The sequence below is a fragment of the Belonocnema kinseyi genome, chromosome 2 (assembly GCF_010883055.1).
Source record: "Belonocnema kinseyi isolate 2016_QV_RU_SX_M_011 chromosome 2, B_treatae_v1, whole genome shotgun sequence".
Classification (NCBI taxonomy): domain Eukaryota; kingdom Metazoa; phylum Arthropoda; class Insecta; order Hymenoptera; family Cynipidae; genus Belonocnema; species Belonocnema kinseyi.
In genome coordinates, this window is record NC_046658.1 from 133,598,246 (window position 1) to 133,611,124 (window position 12,879).

Sequence of the window (12,879 nt, forward strand, 5' to 3'; positions counted from 1 at the left end):
TCCGACACAGAATTTAATATTGTTTAATAATTTTGTTTTTTTCCAACACAGAATTTAATATTGTTTGATAATATTATTTTTTTCCCGACACAAAATATTTTAGACACAAAATTAAATAGTATTATATTTTTTCCTACACAGAATTTAATATTGTTTAACAGTATTATTTTTTTCCGACACAGAATTTAATATTGTTTAATATTTTTTTTCGACAAAAAAGATTTTAACACAACATTTAATGCTATTATATTTTTCCTACAGAGAATTTATTATTGTTTAATAAGTTTATTTTTTTCCTACACTAAATATTTTCTATACAGAATTTAATATTGTTTCCTCATTTTATTTTTTTCCGAACACAGAATTTAATATTGTTTAATCATTTTATTTATTTTTTTCCGACGAAAAATATTTTATCAACATAAAATACTATGATATTTTTCGTACACAGAATTTAATATTGTTTAATATTTTTTTTTCGACAGAAAATATTTTACACACAGAATTTTAATTTAATAGAATTTAATATTGTTTAATAATATTATTTTTTCCCCGACGAAAATTATTTTATCAACATAAAATACTATTATATTTTTCCTACACAGAATTTAATATTGTTTAATAATTTTGTTTTTTTTTCGACACAGAATTTAATATTGTTTAATAATATTATTTTTTCCCGACACAAAATATTTTATACACAAAATTAAATAGTATCATATTTTTTCTACACAGAATTTAATCTTGTGTAATAATTTTATTTTTTTTTCCAAAAGAAAATATTTTATGCACACAATTCAATACTATTAAATTTTTCTACGCACAATTTAATATTGTTTTATAATTTTGTTTGTTTCAACACAATATATTTTACACACAGAATCTTTCCTACACTGAATTTAATATTGTTTAATAATTTTATTTTTTCCGACAGAAAATATTTTATGCACACAATTGAATACTATTAAATTTTTCTGCACAGAATTTAATTTTGTTTAATAATTTTATTTGTTCCGACACAAAATATTTTATTAATATAAGATTTTCAATACAAAATTTAAGACTATTATATTTTTCTTAGACAAAATTTTTTCTACATAGAATATTTCCTACAAAAAATTTAATATTGTTTAATAATTATATATGTTTCCGACACAAAATATTGTCTACACAGAATTTAATATTGTAAATTATTATTTTTTTCTACACCAAACATTTTCGACAACAACTATTTCTTGCACAACATTTTTCAACACAGAATATTTCCTGCACAGAATTTAATTTTGTTTAATAATTTTATTTTTTGCCGAAACAAAATATTTTCTACACAGAATATTCAGTACACAAAATTTAATATCGTTAGTTAATTTTATTTTTTTCTTACACTAAATATTTTCAACATAAAATATTTCCTACAACATATTTTTCTACATAGAATATTTCCTAAAAAGAATTTAATATTGTTTAATAATTTTATATTTTTCCGACAAAATATTGTCTACACAGAATTTAATATTCTTAATTAATTATATATTTTTCCTGCACTAAATATTTGCTGCACAAAATATTTACAGAAAACTCGTCTTGTTTCCTTGAAATTTTAACAATTTGGTAGCAAAATTAGTTTTTTTTTTTGGTACAAAATTAATCTGTTTTGTTTAAAATAGATTTTTCGGTTGGTTCGAGATTCACCATTTTATTTGAAACTTCATTGTTTTGCTTCCAAATGTAACTATTTTGTTAAAATAGAATTATTTTTTTTTATTGAAAATTCGCCTTTTTGGGTAAAAAAAATTTTTTTGTGTTGGAACTTCAACGTTTTGATTTAAAATTAAGTTTTTCATTGAAAATTCATATTTTCGGCTTCTACAAAAAAAAATTTGGTAGAAAATTGGTTGTTTTTTGGGTACCAAATTAATTTTTTAAAATCATAAATTGATTTTTAAGTTGAAAATTCTAAAAATGTAATAGAAAGTCCATGTTTTTGGCTGGAAAATTTAACAATTTGGCAGAATATTCGATTTTTTTTGTAGAAAAATAATCTTCTTGTTTTAAAATTCAACCATTAGGTTAAAAATTTATTTTGTTGGTTCAAGATTCACCATTTTCGTTTAAAATTCATTGTTTTTCTTCAAAATTGAACTATTTTTTGTAAAAATAGTTCTTTTTTATTGAAAATTCGTCTTATTTGTAAAAAATTATTTTTTTTTGTAACTTCATCTTTTTAGTTTAAACAGAACTTCTTGTTAAAAAGTTCATATTTTTCGGTTGGAAATTTAACAGTTTTAGAGAAAATTTGTCTTCTTGCCTTAAAAAACTTAACAATTTGGTCAAAAAATTCCATTTTTTGGTGAAAAATTAATCGTTTTGATTAAAAACTGATTTTTAATTTGAAAATTCTACAAATGTGATAAAAAATTCGTGTTTTCGGCTTGAAAATTTAACGATTTCGTAGAATATTCGTTTTTTTTGTAGGCAAATGATCTTCTTGGTTTAAAATTCATTTTTTTGCTGAAAATGCCATTATTAGATTAAAAATTCATTTTGTTGGTTCGAGATTCACCATTTTATTTGAAACTTCATTGTTTTGCTTCAAAATGTAACTATTTTGTTAAAATTTAATTCTTTTTTTTATTGAAAATTCGTCCTTTTGGGTAAAAAATTTAATTTTTTTTGTTGGAACTTCATCGTTTTGATTTAAAATGAAGTTTTTCTATAAAAATTCATATTTTCGGCTTGGCAATTCAACTGTTTTGTAGAAATTCGTCTCCTTGCCTTAAAAATTTAACAATTTTGTATAAAATTAATCTTTTTCGTTTAAAATTGATTTTTTTGGTCGAAAATTCTAAAATCTTATTGAAAATTCGTGTTTTCGGCTTGAAAATTTAACAATTTGGTAGAATGTTCGTTGTTTTTTTTTGTAGACAAATAATCTTCTTGGTTTGAAATTCATTTTTTGGCTGAAAATTCAATTATTAGATTAAAAATTAATTTCTTTGGTTCAAGATTCACCATTTTATTTTAAGCTTCATTGTTTTGCTTCAAAATCTAACTTTTTTGTTAAAAAATAATTATTTTTTTTATTGAAAATTCGTCTTTTTTGGTACAAAATTAATATTTTTGTTTAAAAATTAATTGTTAAGTTGAAAATTCTACAAATTTAATACAAAGTTCGTATTTTGTGCCTCAGAAAAAATTAACAATTTGTTGGAATATTCTTTTTTTTGTAGACAGAGAATCTTCTTGGATTAAAATTGTTTTCTTTCTCAAAATTCTATAATAGATTAAAAATTCATATTGTTGGTTCAAGATTCACCATTTTATTTGAAACTTCATTGTTTTGCTTTAAAATTTAACTTTTTTGTTAAAAAAATCATTCTTTTTTTATTGAAAATTAGTTTTTTTTTGTAAAAAAATTAATTTTCTTGTTTGAAACTTCATCCTTTTGGTTTAAAATGAACTTCTTGTTTAAAAATGCATATTTTCGGGTTGGAAATTAAACTGTTTTATTGCAAATTCGTCTTCTTGCTCTGGAAATTTAACAATTTTGTATGAAATTAATATTTTTTTCGTGTCGAAAATTCTACGATTGGATAGAAAGTTCGTGTTTTCGGCTTGAAATTGAACAATTTGGTAGAATATTAATTTTTTTTTCTTTTGTAGAAAAATAATCTTGGTTTAAAATCTATATTTTTTGTTAAAAATGTACTATTTGCTTGAAAATGAATTTTTTTGCTTGAAGATTAATTATTTTAGTCGAAAATTGATTTATTTCACTCAAAATTGAACTTTTTAAATTAAAAATATAGTTTTCTCTTACTTCAAAATTCAACTATTCCATTTTCTGTAAAAATTCGTCTGGAAATTACATTGTTTTTGCTGAAAATTCGTCTTTTTTATAGAAAATTAATCCCGTCTGTTGAAAATTTATCTTATGCTTTAGAAATTTATTCCTTTGGTTAAAAACAAAGTTTATAAATTAAAAATTCCAAGTTTGGTCTAGAATGTAATTTTTTAAATTTAAAATTCAAGCAGTTGGTAGAAAATTCTCTTTTTTTTGTAGAAAATTAATATCCTTGTGCAAAAAATAAATTATTTGGTTAAAAATCTAATCTGCTTTGTTAAAAATGTAATATTATAACTTAAATTTTTAGAAATTACAAATCTAATTATCCAAATTTTCTATATCTTTAGAGCATTTCGCTAAATTTAAAAAATGTGTGTTTTTTTGGCTTCTTATAACAATTTAGGCCCTGATGTCTTTTAAATAAATGAAAATGTTTTTTTTTTACCTGGAAGGACACTTGAATAATCTAATAGGAGTGACAGATTTGACTCCGTTTTGATCTTCGAGAATTTCGCCATCGTACTCGAGATCCGTTTGCTCGTCTGGAGTCGAAGGATTGTGCTCCTGTTCCCATTTATGCAGAGGATTTTCCCAAATAAAAACATCAGCTGCGGGACTGCATCCAGCTACATCATCAGTTTCATTATCTTCTAATTCGTCTTGCTTTTGATGGACATTTTCATGATCATCTTCAATAAATTCTCTGTTGGGCAAAGAAGGCCCAAACACCTAAAAAAGAGATTTTCTAGAATCTAGTCATATGTAAAAAAAAAAAATCGGTGGAACAAAATTATCGACTTTTTTTCTAAATAATAAAAAATGAAAATGTAAATTTTTAAAAGATTTTGAAGATTTTAAGATAATGGCATTTTTTCTCTAAGATTTCAGGGAAAATTTTAATCCATTTTTTTAAATAGTAATTTAAAGAAAATGTTTTCGAATATTTCAAATGATTTGCTACAATTTCGGTTAGAAAAGATACGTTTATTTAATAGAATGTGGGTCTTTGAAGATTTCGAAGGAAATTTTTTGAAAGATTTCCAGAGAATAAATCAAAATTTTAGAAAGAATATGAATAATTTTAAAAGATATTTAGAAGCTTTGAAAAAATGTACGAAAATAATACAAAATTTTAAAAAAAATAACATAAAGTAAAACAAAATGCAGGTTTATAAAGATTTTGGAATAGAATTTTGAAACTTCTAAAGGACTTTGAAGGTTTTAAGATAATACATTCTGTCCTAAAATTCCAGGGAAACTGTTAATTATTGTTTTTTTTTTAATTTTAATATAAATCATATTATTAAAAATGTTTCAAATGAGTTACTCTAATTTCAGAAAAGCAGATTTCAAAGCATGCTTTTTCAATTTTTATTTAAAACAAAATGTCCTAGATTTCTGAAGATTTAGAACAAAAAATTTAGAAGGTTTTTAGGAATTTTGAAAAGATTCAAGAAAATGAATTTTTTTCAAAGATTTCTCTAAAAAATGTTAATGATTTTCTATGTGAAAACATTTCTTTTAAAAATTATTTTTTGATTTTTTTTAAACTTATAAGTATCTTTTAAAATTATTTAAATTTTGATAAAAATTCTGCATAATTATAAAAATTGCCTTAAAAACTTCCAGTTTTTTTCTTGATAATTTTCAAAATCTTTAGGAATGTTTATTTAACAAAATGTAGGTCTTTGAAGATTTCGAAGAAAATTTTTTGAAAGATTTCCAGAGAATAAATCAAAATTTTAGAAAGAATGTGAATAATTTTAAAAGATATTTAGAAGCTTTGAAAAAATGTACGAAAATAATACAAAATTTCAAAAAAAATAACATAAAGTAAAACAAAATGCAGGTTTATAAAGATTTTGGAATAGAATTTTGAAACTTCTAAAGGACTTTGAAGGTTTTAAGATAATACATTTTTGTCCTAAAATTCCAGGGAAACTGTTAATTATTTTCTTTTTTTAATTTAATATAAAGAATATTATTAAAAATATTTCAAATGACTTACTCTAATTTCAGAAAAGCAGATTTTAAAGCATGCTTTTTCAATTTTTATTTAAAACAAAATGTCCTAGATTTCTAAAGATTTAGAAAAAAAAATTTAGAAGGTTTTTAGGAATTTTGAAAAGATTCAAGAAAATGAATTTTTTTCAAAGATTTCTCTAAAAAATGTTAATGATTTTCTATGTGAAAACATTTCTTTTAAAAATTATTTTTGGATTTTTTTTTAAACTTATAAGTATCTTTTAAAATTATTTAAATTTTGATAAAAATTCTGCATAATTATAAAAATTGCCTTAAAAACTTCCAGTTTTTTTTTTGATAATTTTCAAAATCTTTTGGAATGTTTATTTAACAAAATGTAGGCCATTGAAGATTTCGAAGAAAATTTTTTGAAAGATTTTCAGAGAATAAATCAAAATTTTAGAAAGAATATGAATAATTTTAAAAGATATTTAGAAGCTTTCAAAAAATGTACGAAAATAATACAAAATTTCAAAAAAAAAAAAATAACAAAGTAAAACAAAATTCAGATTTTTAAAGATTTTGGAATAGAATTTTGAAACTTCTAAAGGATTTTGAAGGTTTTAAGATAATACATTTTTGTCCTAAAATTCCAGGGAAACAGTTAATTATTATTTTTAAAAATTTTAACTTAAAGAATATTATTAAAAATATTTCAAAGGATTTACTCTAATTTCAGAAATTCAGATTTCAAAGCATACTTTTTCAATTTTTATTTAAAACAAAATGTCCTGGATTTTTTAAGATTTAGAACAAAAAATTTAGAAGGTTTTTAAGAATATTGAAAAGTTTCAAGAAAATGGATTTGTTTTTCATTATTTTTGGATTTTTAAAAAAATTTATAAGTATCTTTTAAAATGATTTAAATGTTGATAAAAATTCTTCATAATTATAAAAAATGCCTTAAAAACGTCCAGATTCTTTCTTGATGATTTTGAAAATATTTTGGAATGTTTATTTAACAAAATGTAGATCTTTGAAGATTTCGAATAAAATTTTTTTTAAAGATTTTTGAAAGATTTCCAGAGAATAAATCAAAATTTTTGGAAGAATTTGAATAATTTAAAAAGAGATTTAGAAGTTTTATAAAAATGTCAAAAATAATACAAAATGTCAACAACAACAAAAAAATAAAACAAAATGCAGATTTTTGAAGATATTAAAATAGAATTTTGAAACTTCTAAAGGATTTTGAAGCTTTTAATAATTCATTTTTGTCTTAAGATTCCAGGGAAAATTTTAATTATTATTTTTTTTAAATTTTAATCCAAAGAAAATTAAAAAAAAAACTATTTCAAATGATTTCCTCTAATTTCAGAAAAGAAGATTTCAAAGCATACTTTTTCAATTTTAATTTAAAAACAAAATGTTCTAGATTTTTAAATATTTCAAAAAAAAAAAAAATTTAGAAGCCTTTTAAGAATTTTGAAAGGTTTCAAGTAAACGATTTTTTAAAAATATTTCTCTAAAAATGTTTTAATCATTTTCTATGTGAAAAAATTTATTTTAAGAAAACATTTCAAAAGAATTCAAAACAATCCAAAAGATTTTCAAAATTATTAAGAAAGAATCTGGAAGTCTTTCCAGAGAATGAAGAAAATTCTTCAGACTTATCGCAACATTTTTTATGATTTATTAATGAATTTTTATAGAAAATTTTTGGAAGAATCTTAATCTTTTTGAAAGATATTTAAAAGTTTCAAAAAAACTTCAAAACTAGTATAAAATTTCCAAATTAAAAAAAAAACAGATTTTGTAGATTTTGAAATAGAATTTTGAAACTTCTAAAGGATTTTGAAGGTTTTAATAATGAATTTTTGTATCAAGATTCCAGGGAAAATTTTAATCTAAAGAAAAATTTTTAAAATATTTAAAATGATTTCTACTAATTTCATAAAAGAAGATATCAAAGAATGCTTTTTCAAATTCTGTTTAAAACAAAATGTACTTGATTTTTTAAGATTTCAGACAAAAAATTTAGAAGCTTTTTAAGAATTTTGAAAGGTTTCAAGAAAATACATTTTTTTTTAAAAAGATTTTCCGGAAAAATTTTAATGATTTTATATGTGAAAACATTTATTTTAAGAAAAAGTGTCAAAAGAATTCAAAACATTTCAAAAGATTTTCAAAATTGTCAAGAAAGAATCTGGAAGTTTTTAAAGCGCTTTTATAATTATGCAGAATTTTTATCCAAATTTTTATCGAAATGTGAACCATTTAAAAATATATTTAGAAGTTTTGAAAATTTTAAAATAAAATGTTGAATCTTTTTAAGGATTTTCAAGAATTTAAGATGCTTACATTTTTTCTTCAGATTCACGAAAAAATTTAATTTTTTTTTTAAACATTAATTTAAATATAATAATAAAAAATGTTTCAAATTACTTTTTTAAATTTCGGTAAAAAAAAGTTAGAAGTTTTCAGTTAAGCTTTTGCAATTTTGCAAGATTATATCATTGTTTTTAATTCGAATAAGTTTCAGAGATATTTACAGATTTTGAAAGGATGCAAAGATACGTTTATTTAAAACTAAATGTATATCTTTGAAGATTTCGAACAACAAATTAAAAAGATTTTTCAGAATTTTGAAAGGTTTCCAAAGAAAAAAAAAATTCTTCGGACCATGAATATGAATGATTAAAACAAATATTTAGAAGTTTAAAAAAAAACTTTAAAAATAATACAAAATTTCAAAAAAATTAAAACAAAATCCATACTTTTTAAATACTTTTAATACTTTTTTCATACCTTCAATTTTTATTTGAAACAAAACGTACTGGATTTTTTAAGATTACGAACATTAAATGTAGAAGATTTTTCAGAATTTTAAAAGGTTTCAAGAGAATAAAAAAAAATTCTTCAAATTTCTCTGCAACTTTTTGATGACATTTATTCAGAAAGAATATTTAAAAATAATTTTAGAAAGTTCCAAAAGATTGTCATAATTATCAAAAAGAAATCTAGATTTTTGAAGGTTTTTTAAATACAATTTTGAAACTTCTAACAGATTTTGAAGGTTTTAAAAAAATAATTATTTTTTCGTAAGATTCTAAGAAAAATTTAAATTATTTCGTTTTTTTCAATATTAATTTAAAGAGCATATAAAAAAATATTTCAAATCATTTCCTAAAATTTCGGAAAAAAGATTTAAAATCAAGCTCTTTAAATTTTGCAAGATTATAAAATTTAAAAAAAAATCGAATAAGTTTAAAAGATATTTCGAACTCTGAATTTTTGTGATGATTCCTCATTTTAAGACATTTATTTTGAAAAAAAGTTTAAAAAGAGTTCAAAACATTCCAAAACATTTTTCAAATTATCAAAAACGAATCTGGAAGATTTAAAAGAAATTTTTTTTAAATTTGCAGAATTTTGATCAAAATTTTAGGAAAAATGTGGATCATTTTAAAAGATATTTATAACTTTTTTTAATAACGATTCACTATTTTAGATATTTTATTTTTTTGCTTGAAAGTTTTCCTATCTAAAAAACTAGTAGGTTAAAATTAAAATTTTTAGGTTGAAAATTAACTATTTTAGTTGAAAGTTTTTTTTTTCTTATAAATTTAAATATTTTATTAAAAATCCGTTTTTTGTTTGGTAGAAAATTCATCTGTTTTGTTGAAAACGAATTTTCTGGGTCAACAATTTTTCTTTTTTGACTTTGGAAATTAATCTTCTTGATAGAAAATTAGAAAATATTTAATGTTTTTTTTTTTTTTTTTTTAATACTAATGGTTGCGAATTCCACTACAATGAATTTTTTTGTTGAATACTTACATTTTGGGGTGGAAAGTTCAACTGTTTTATCGAAAATTCATCTTCTTGGATAAAAAATTTTTTAAATTAGTATTTTTAGCTTGAAATTTAAACAATTTCATAGAAAATTAAACTATTTGCTGGAAAATGAATTTTTTTTTGAAAATTCAAATTTTTAGGGTTAGAAATGCAACCTTTTTGTTGAAAATTTACATTTTTCGGTTAAAAACTAACTTTTTTGTTTAAAATTAATTTTTTCTGTTTAAAAATTCATCTGCTGTGTAGAAAACTCGTTTTCTTGGTTCGAAATTTCAAAAGTTTGGTAGTTAATTCAACTATTTGGTTGACAATTAATTTTGTTGTTGAAAATTCCTATTTCTGGTTTAAATGTTTAACTACTTTGCAGAAAATTCGTCTTCTTTACTTGAAAATTTAACTATTAAGCTAAAAATTCAGCATTTTTTTTGAAAATTCATCCTTTTGGCTTACAAATTAAACAAATTGGCAGAAAATTTAACTATTTACTTTAAACTTAACTTTGTTGCTGAAAATTCGTATTTTTGGGTCAAAAATTCCATTTTTGTTTGAAAACTCATATTTTTTCGTTAAAAATTCACCTTTTTTATTTAAAATTCATATTTTTTGAATAGAAATTCACCTATTTTCAAAAAATTCTTGTTTTTTGTTTGAAATTTCAACATTTTTGTAAAAAATTCAACTATTTGGCTAAGAATGAACTTCTTGGTAAAAAATGCATATTTTGGGTTAAAAATTCACCTGTTTTGGAGAAAATTAATCTTTTTCGCTTGAAGTTTCAACGGTTTGGTATTTATCTACTAGGCTGAAAATTAATTTCCTCTGTTGAAAATTCGTATTTTCAGCTTAAAATTCAAAAATTTTCATAGAAAATTAAACTATTTGCTGGAAAATTACCTTTTTTTGTAAAAAAATCATATTTTTAGGCTACAAAGACAACCTTTTGGTTAAAAATTCATACTTTTGGTTTAAAAATTCCCTTTTTTGCAGAAAATTCATCTATTTGTTTTGAAATTTCAAAATTTTGTTGAAAAATTCAACTACGGGGCTAAAAATGAACTTTTTGGTAAAAAATTTCATATTTTTGGATTGAAAATTCACTTTTTGTTAAAAATTCATATTTTTGGGTTAAAAATTCACCTGCTTTAAAGTAAATTCTTCTTTGTGTTTTGGAATTTCAGCAGTTTGGTGAAAAATTCAACTGTTTGGCTGAAAACAATCTTTTTTCTTTTGTTGAAAATTCTAATTGTTGGGTTAAATATTTAACTGCTTTGTAGAAAATTCGCCCTTTTGGCTTATAAATTAAACAATTTGGTAGAAAATCTAACTATTTAATTGAAAATTAACTTTTTTGTTAATTCCTATTTTTTGATTAAAAATTCACTTTTTGCTTGAAAAAATGATTTTTTTCTTAAATATTTAACTATTTTCTTGAAAATTCATCTTTTTTTTTTGGTAGAAAATTCATCTGCTTTGTTAAAAAGTAATTTTCGGGTCGACAATTTTTTGATTTTATAATGAAAATTAATCCACTCGATAGAAAATTTATGAAATTGGTCGAAAATTCAATTATTTGAGTGAAAATTAAACTATTGGGTTAAAAATTAATTTTCTTGTGGAAAATTTATATTTTCAGATTAACAATTAAACTTTTTTTTACTGGAAATTCGTCTCTTTTGAAAAAGGTTTAATGACTGAAATCCAATCTTTTTCGGTTTAGGATTCAATTGTTTTGTTAAAAATTAATATTTTTTGGTTAAAAAATTCAACTATTTGGTAGGCAATTAATTTCTTCCTAGAAAATTAATCTTCTCTGTTGAAAATTCTACTGTTTTTCAGAAAATTTGCGTTTACGGCTTGAAAAATTAACAATTTGGAAGAACATTTTTCTCTTTTGGTAGAAAAATAATATTCTTGGTTTAAAAGTAATATTTTTGCCTTAAAATTTTCCTATTGTATTCAAAATTCGTCCTTTTTTTTATTGAAAATTCGTGTTTTTTGTTTGTGGAAAATGAATCTTCTTGGTTGAAACTTTACCTTTTTGATTAAAACTTCCTCTTTTTAGTTGCAAATTCACTATTTGGTTACAAAATTAATAATTCTTGTTAAAAATTTAATTTCTTTGGTGAAAGGTTCATTTATTGGTTGGAAATTAACACTTGAAATTGAAAATTCATTGTTTTGTTAGTTGAAATTCGTTGAAATTTTGATTTCAGATCTGAAATTTTCAAAAATCTTTTTAAATTTTCTCAAGATTCTTGGCAAAATTAGACTATTTACCTATTTACTTGAAATTTAACTTTTTTGTTGAAAATTTGTTATTTTCTATTTTGAAAAAATAATCTTCTTGGTTTAAAAGCCTTCTGTTTGGTTGAAAATTCAACCATTAGGTAAAAAATTCTTTTTGTTGATTAAAGATTCACTATTTTAGTTGAAAATTTATTCATTTTTTTAAGAAAATGTAACTATTTTATGAAAAATTTGTCTTTTTTGGTAGAAAATTCATCTGCTTTATAAAAAATGAATTTTCTGGTTCAACAATTTTTTCTTTTTTCATTAGAAATTAATCTTCTTGATAGAAAATTCAATTATTTGGTTGAAAAGTAACTTTCTCGTGTATAAAGTATATTTTCAGGTTAACAATTACGTTTTTTTTTATTAAAAACTAGTCTCTTTTGGAAAATATTTAATGTTTTTGGCTAAAAACGCTACTGATTGAAAACTAATCTTTTTCCATTGAGGATTCAATTCTTTTGTTGCAAATTGGTCTTTTCCGGTTGAAAATTCAACTATTTGGTAGACAATTTTTCTTTCGTAGAAAATTAATCTTCTTGGTTGAAAATTCTACCATTTTATAGAAAATTTGTGTTTACGTTTTAAAAAATTTAACAATTCTGTAGAAAATTCATTTTTGATTGAAACTTTCTTTTTTTAGTTGCAAATTCAACTATTTGGTTAAAAAAATAAGAATTCTTGTTAAAAATTTAATTTCTTTTGTGAAAGATTAATTTTTTGTTTGGAAATTAAGACTTTACATTGAAAATTAATTGTTTCGTTAGTTGAAATCCGTCGAAATTTTGATTTTGATACCTGAAATTTTCAAAAATCTGTTTAAATTTTCTCAAGATTCTTGGGAAAATTATACTATTTAACTATTTACTTGAAATTTAACTTTTTTGTTAAAAATTCGTAGTTTTGGGTTCAAAATTCGT

General features: G+C 21.4%; 1 protein-coding gene across 2 annotated transcripts in view; it reads right to left on the minus strand.

Annotated features, from left to right (window-relative positions):
* The window catches only part of LOC117167308 (TBC1 domain family member 25), a 65,123-nt gene that overhangs the window by 2,774 nt on the left and 49,470 nt on the right, over positions 1 to 12,879 (minus strand). For both annotated transcript variants that reach the window (XM_033352145.1, XM_033352144.1), the window contains exon 8: positions 4,293 to 4,576. In XM_033352145.1, the coding sequence (XP_033208036.1) occupies positions 4,293 to 4,576 (284 nt within the window). The remainder of the gene's footprint in view (positions 1 to 4,292; positions 4,577 to 12,879) is intronic.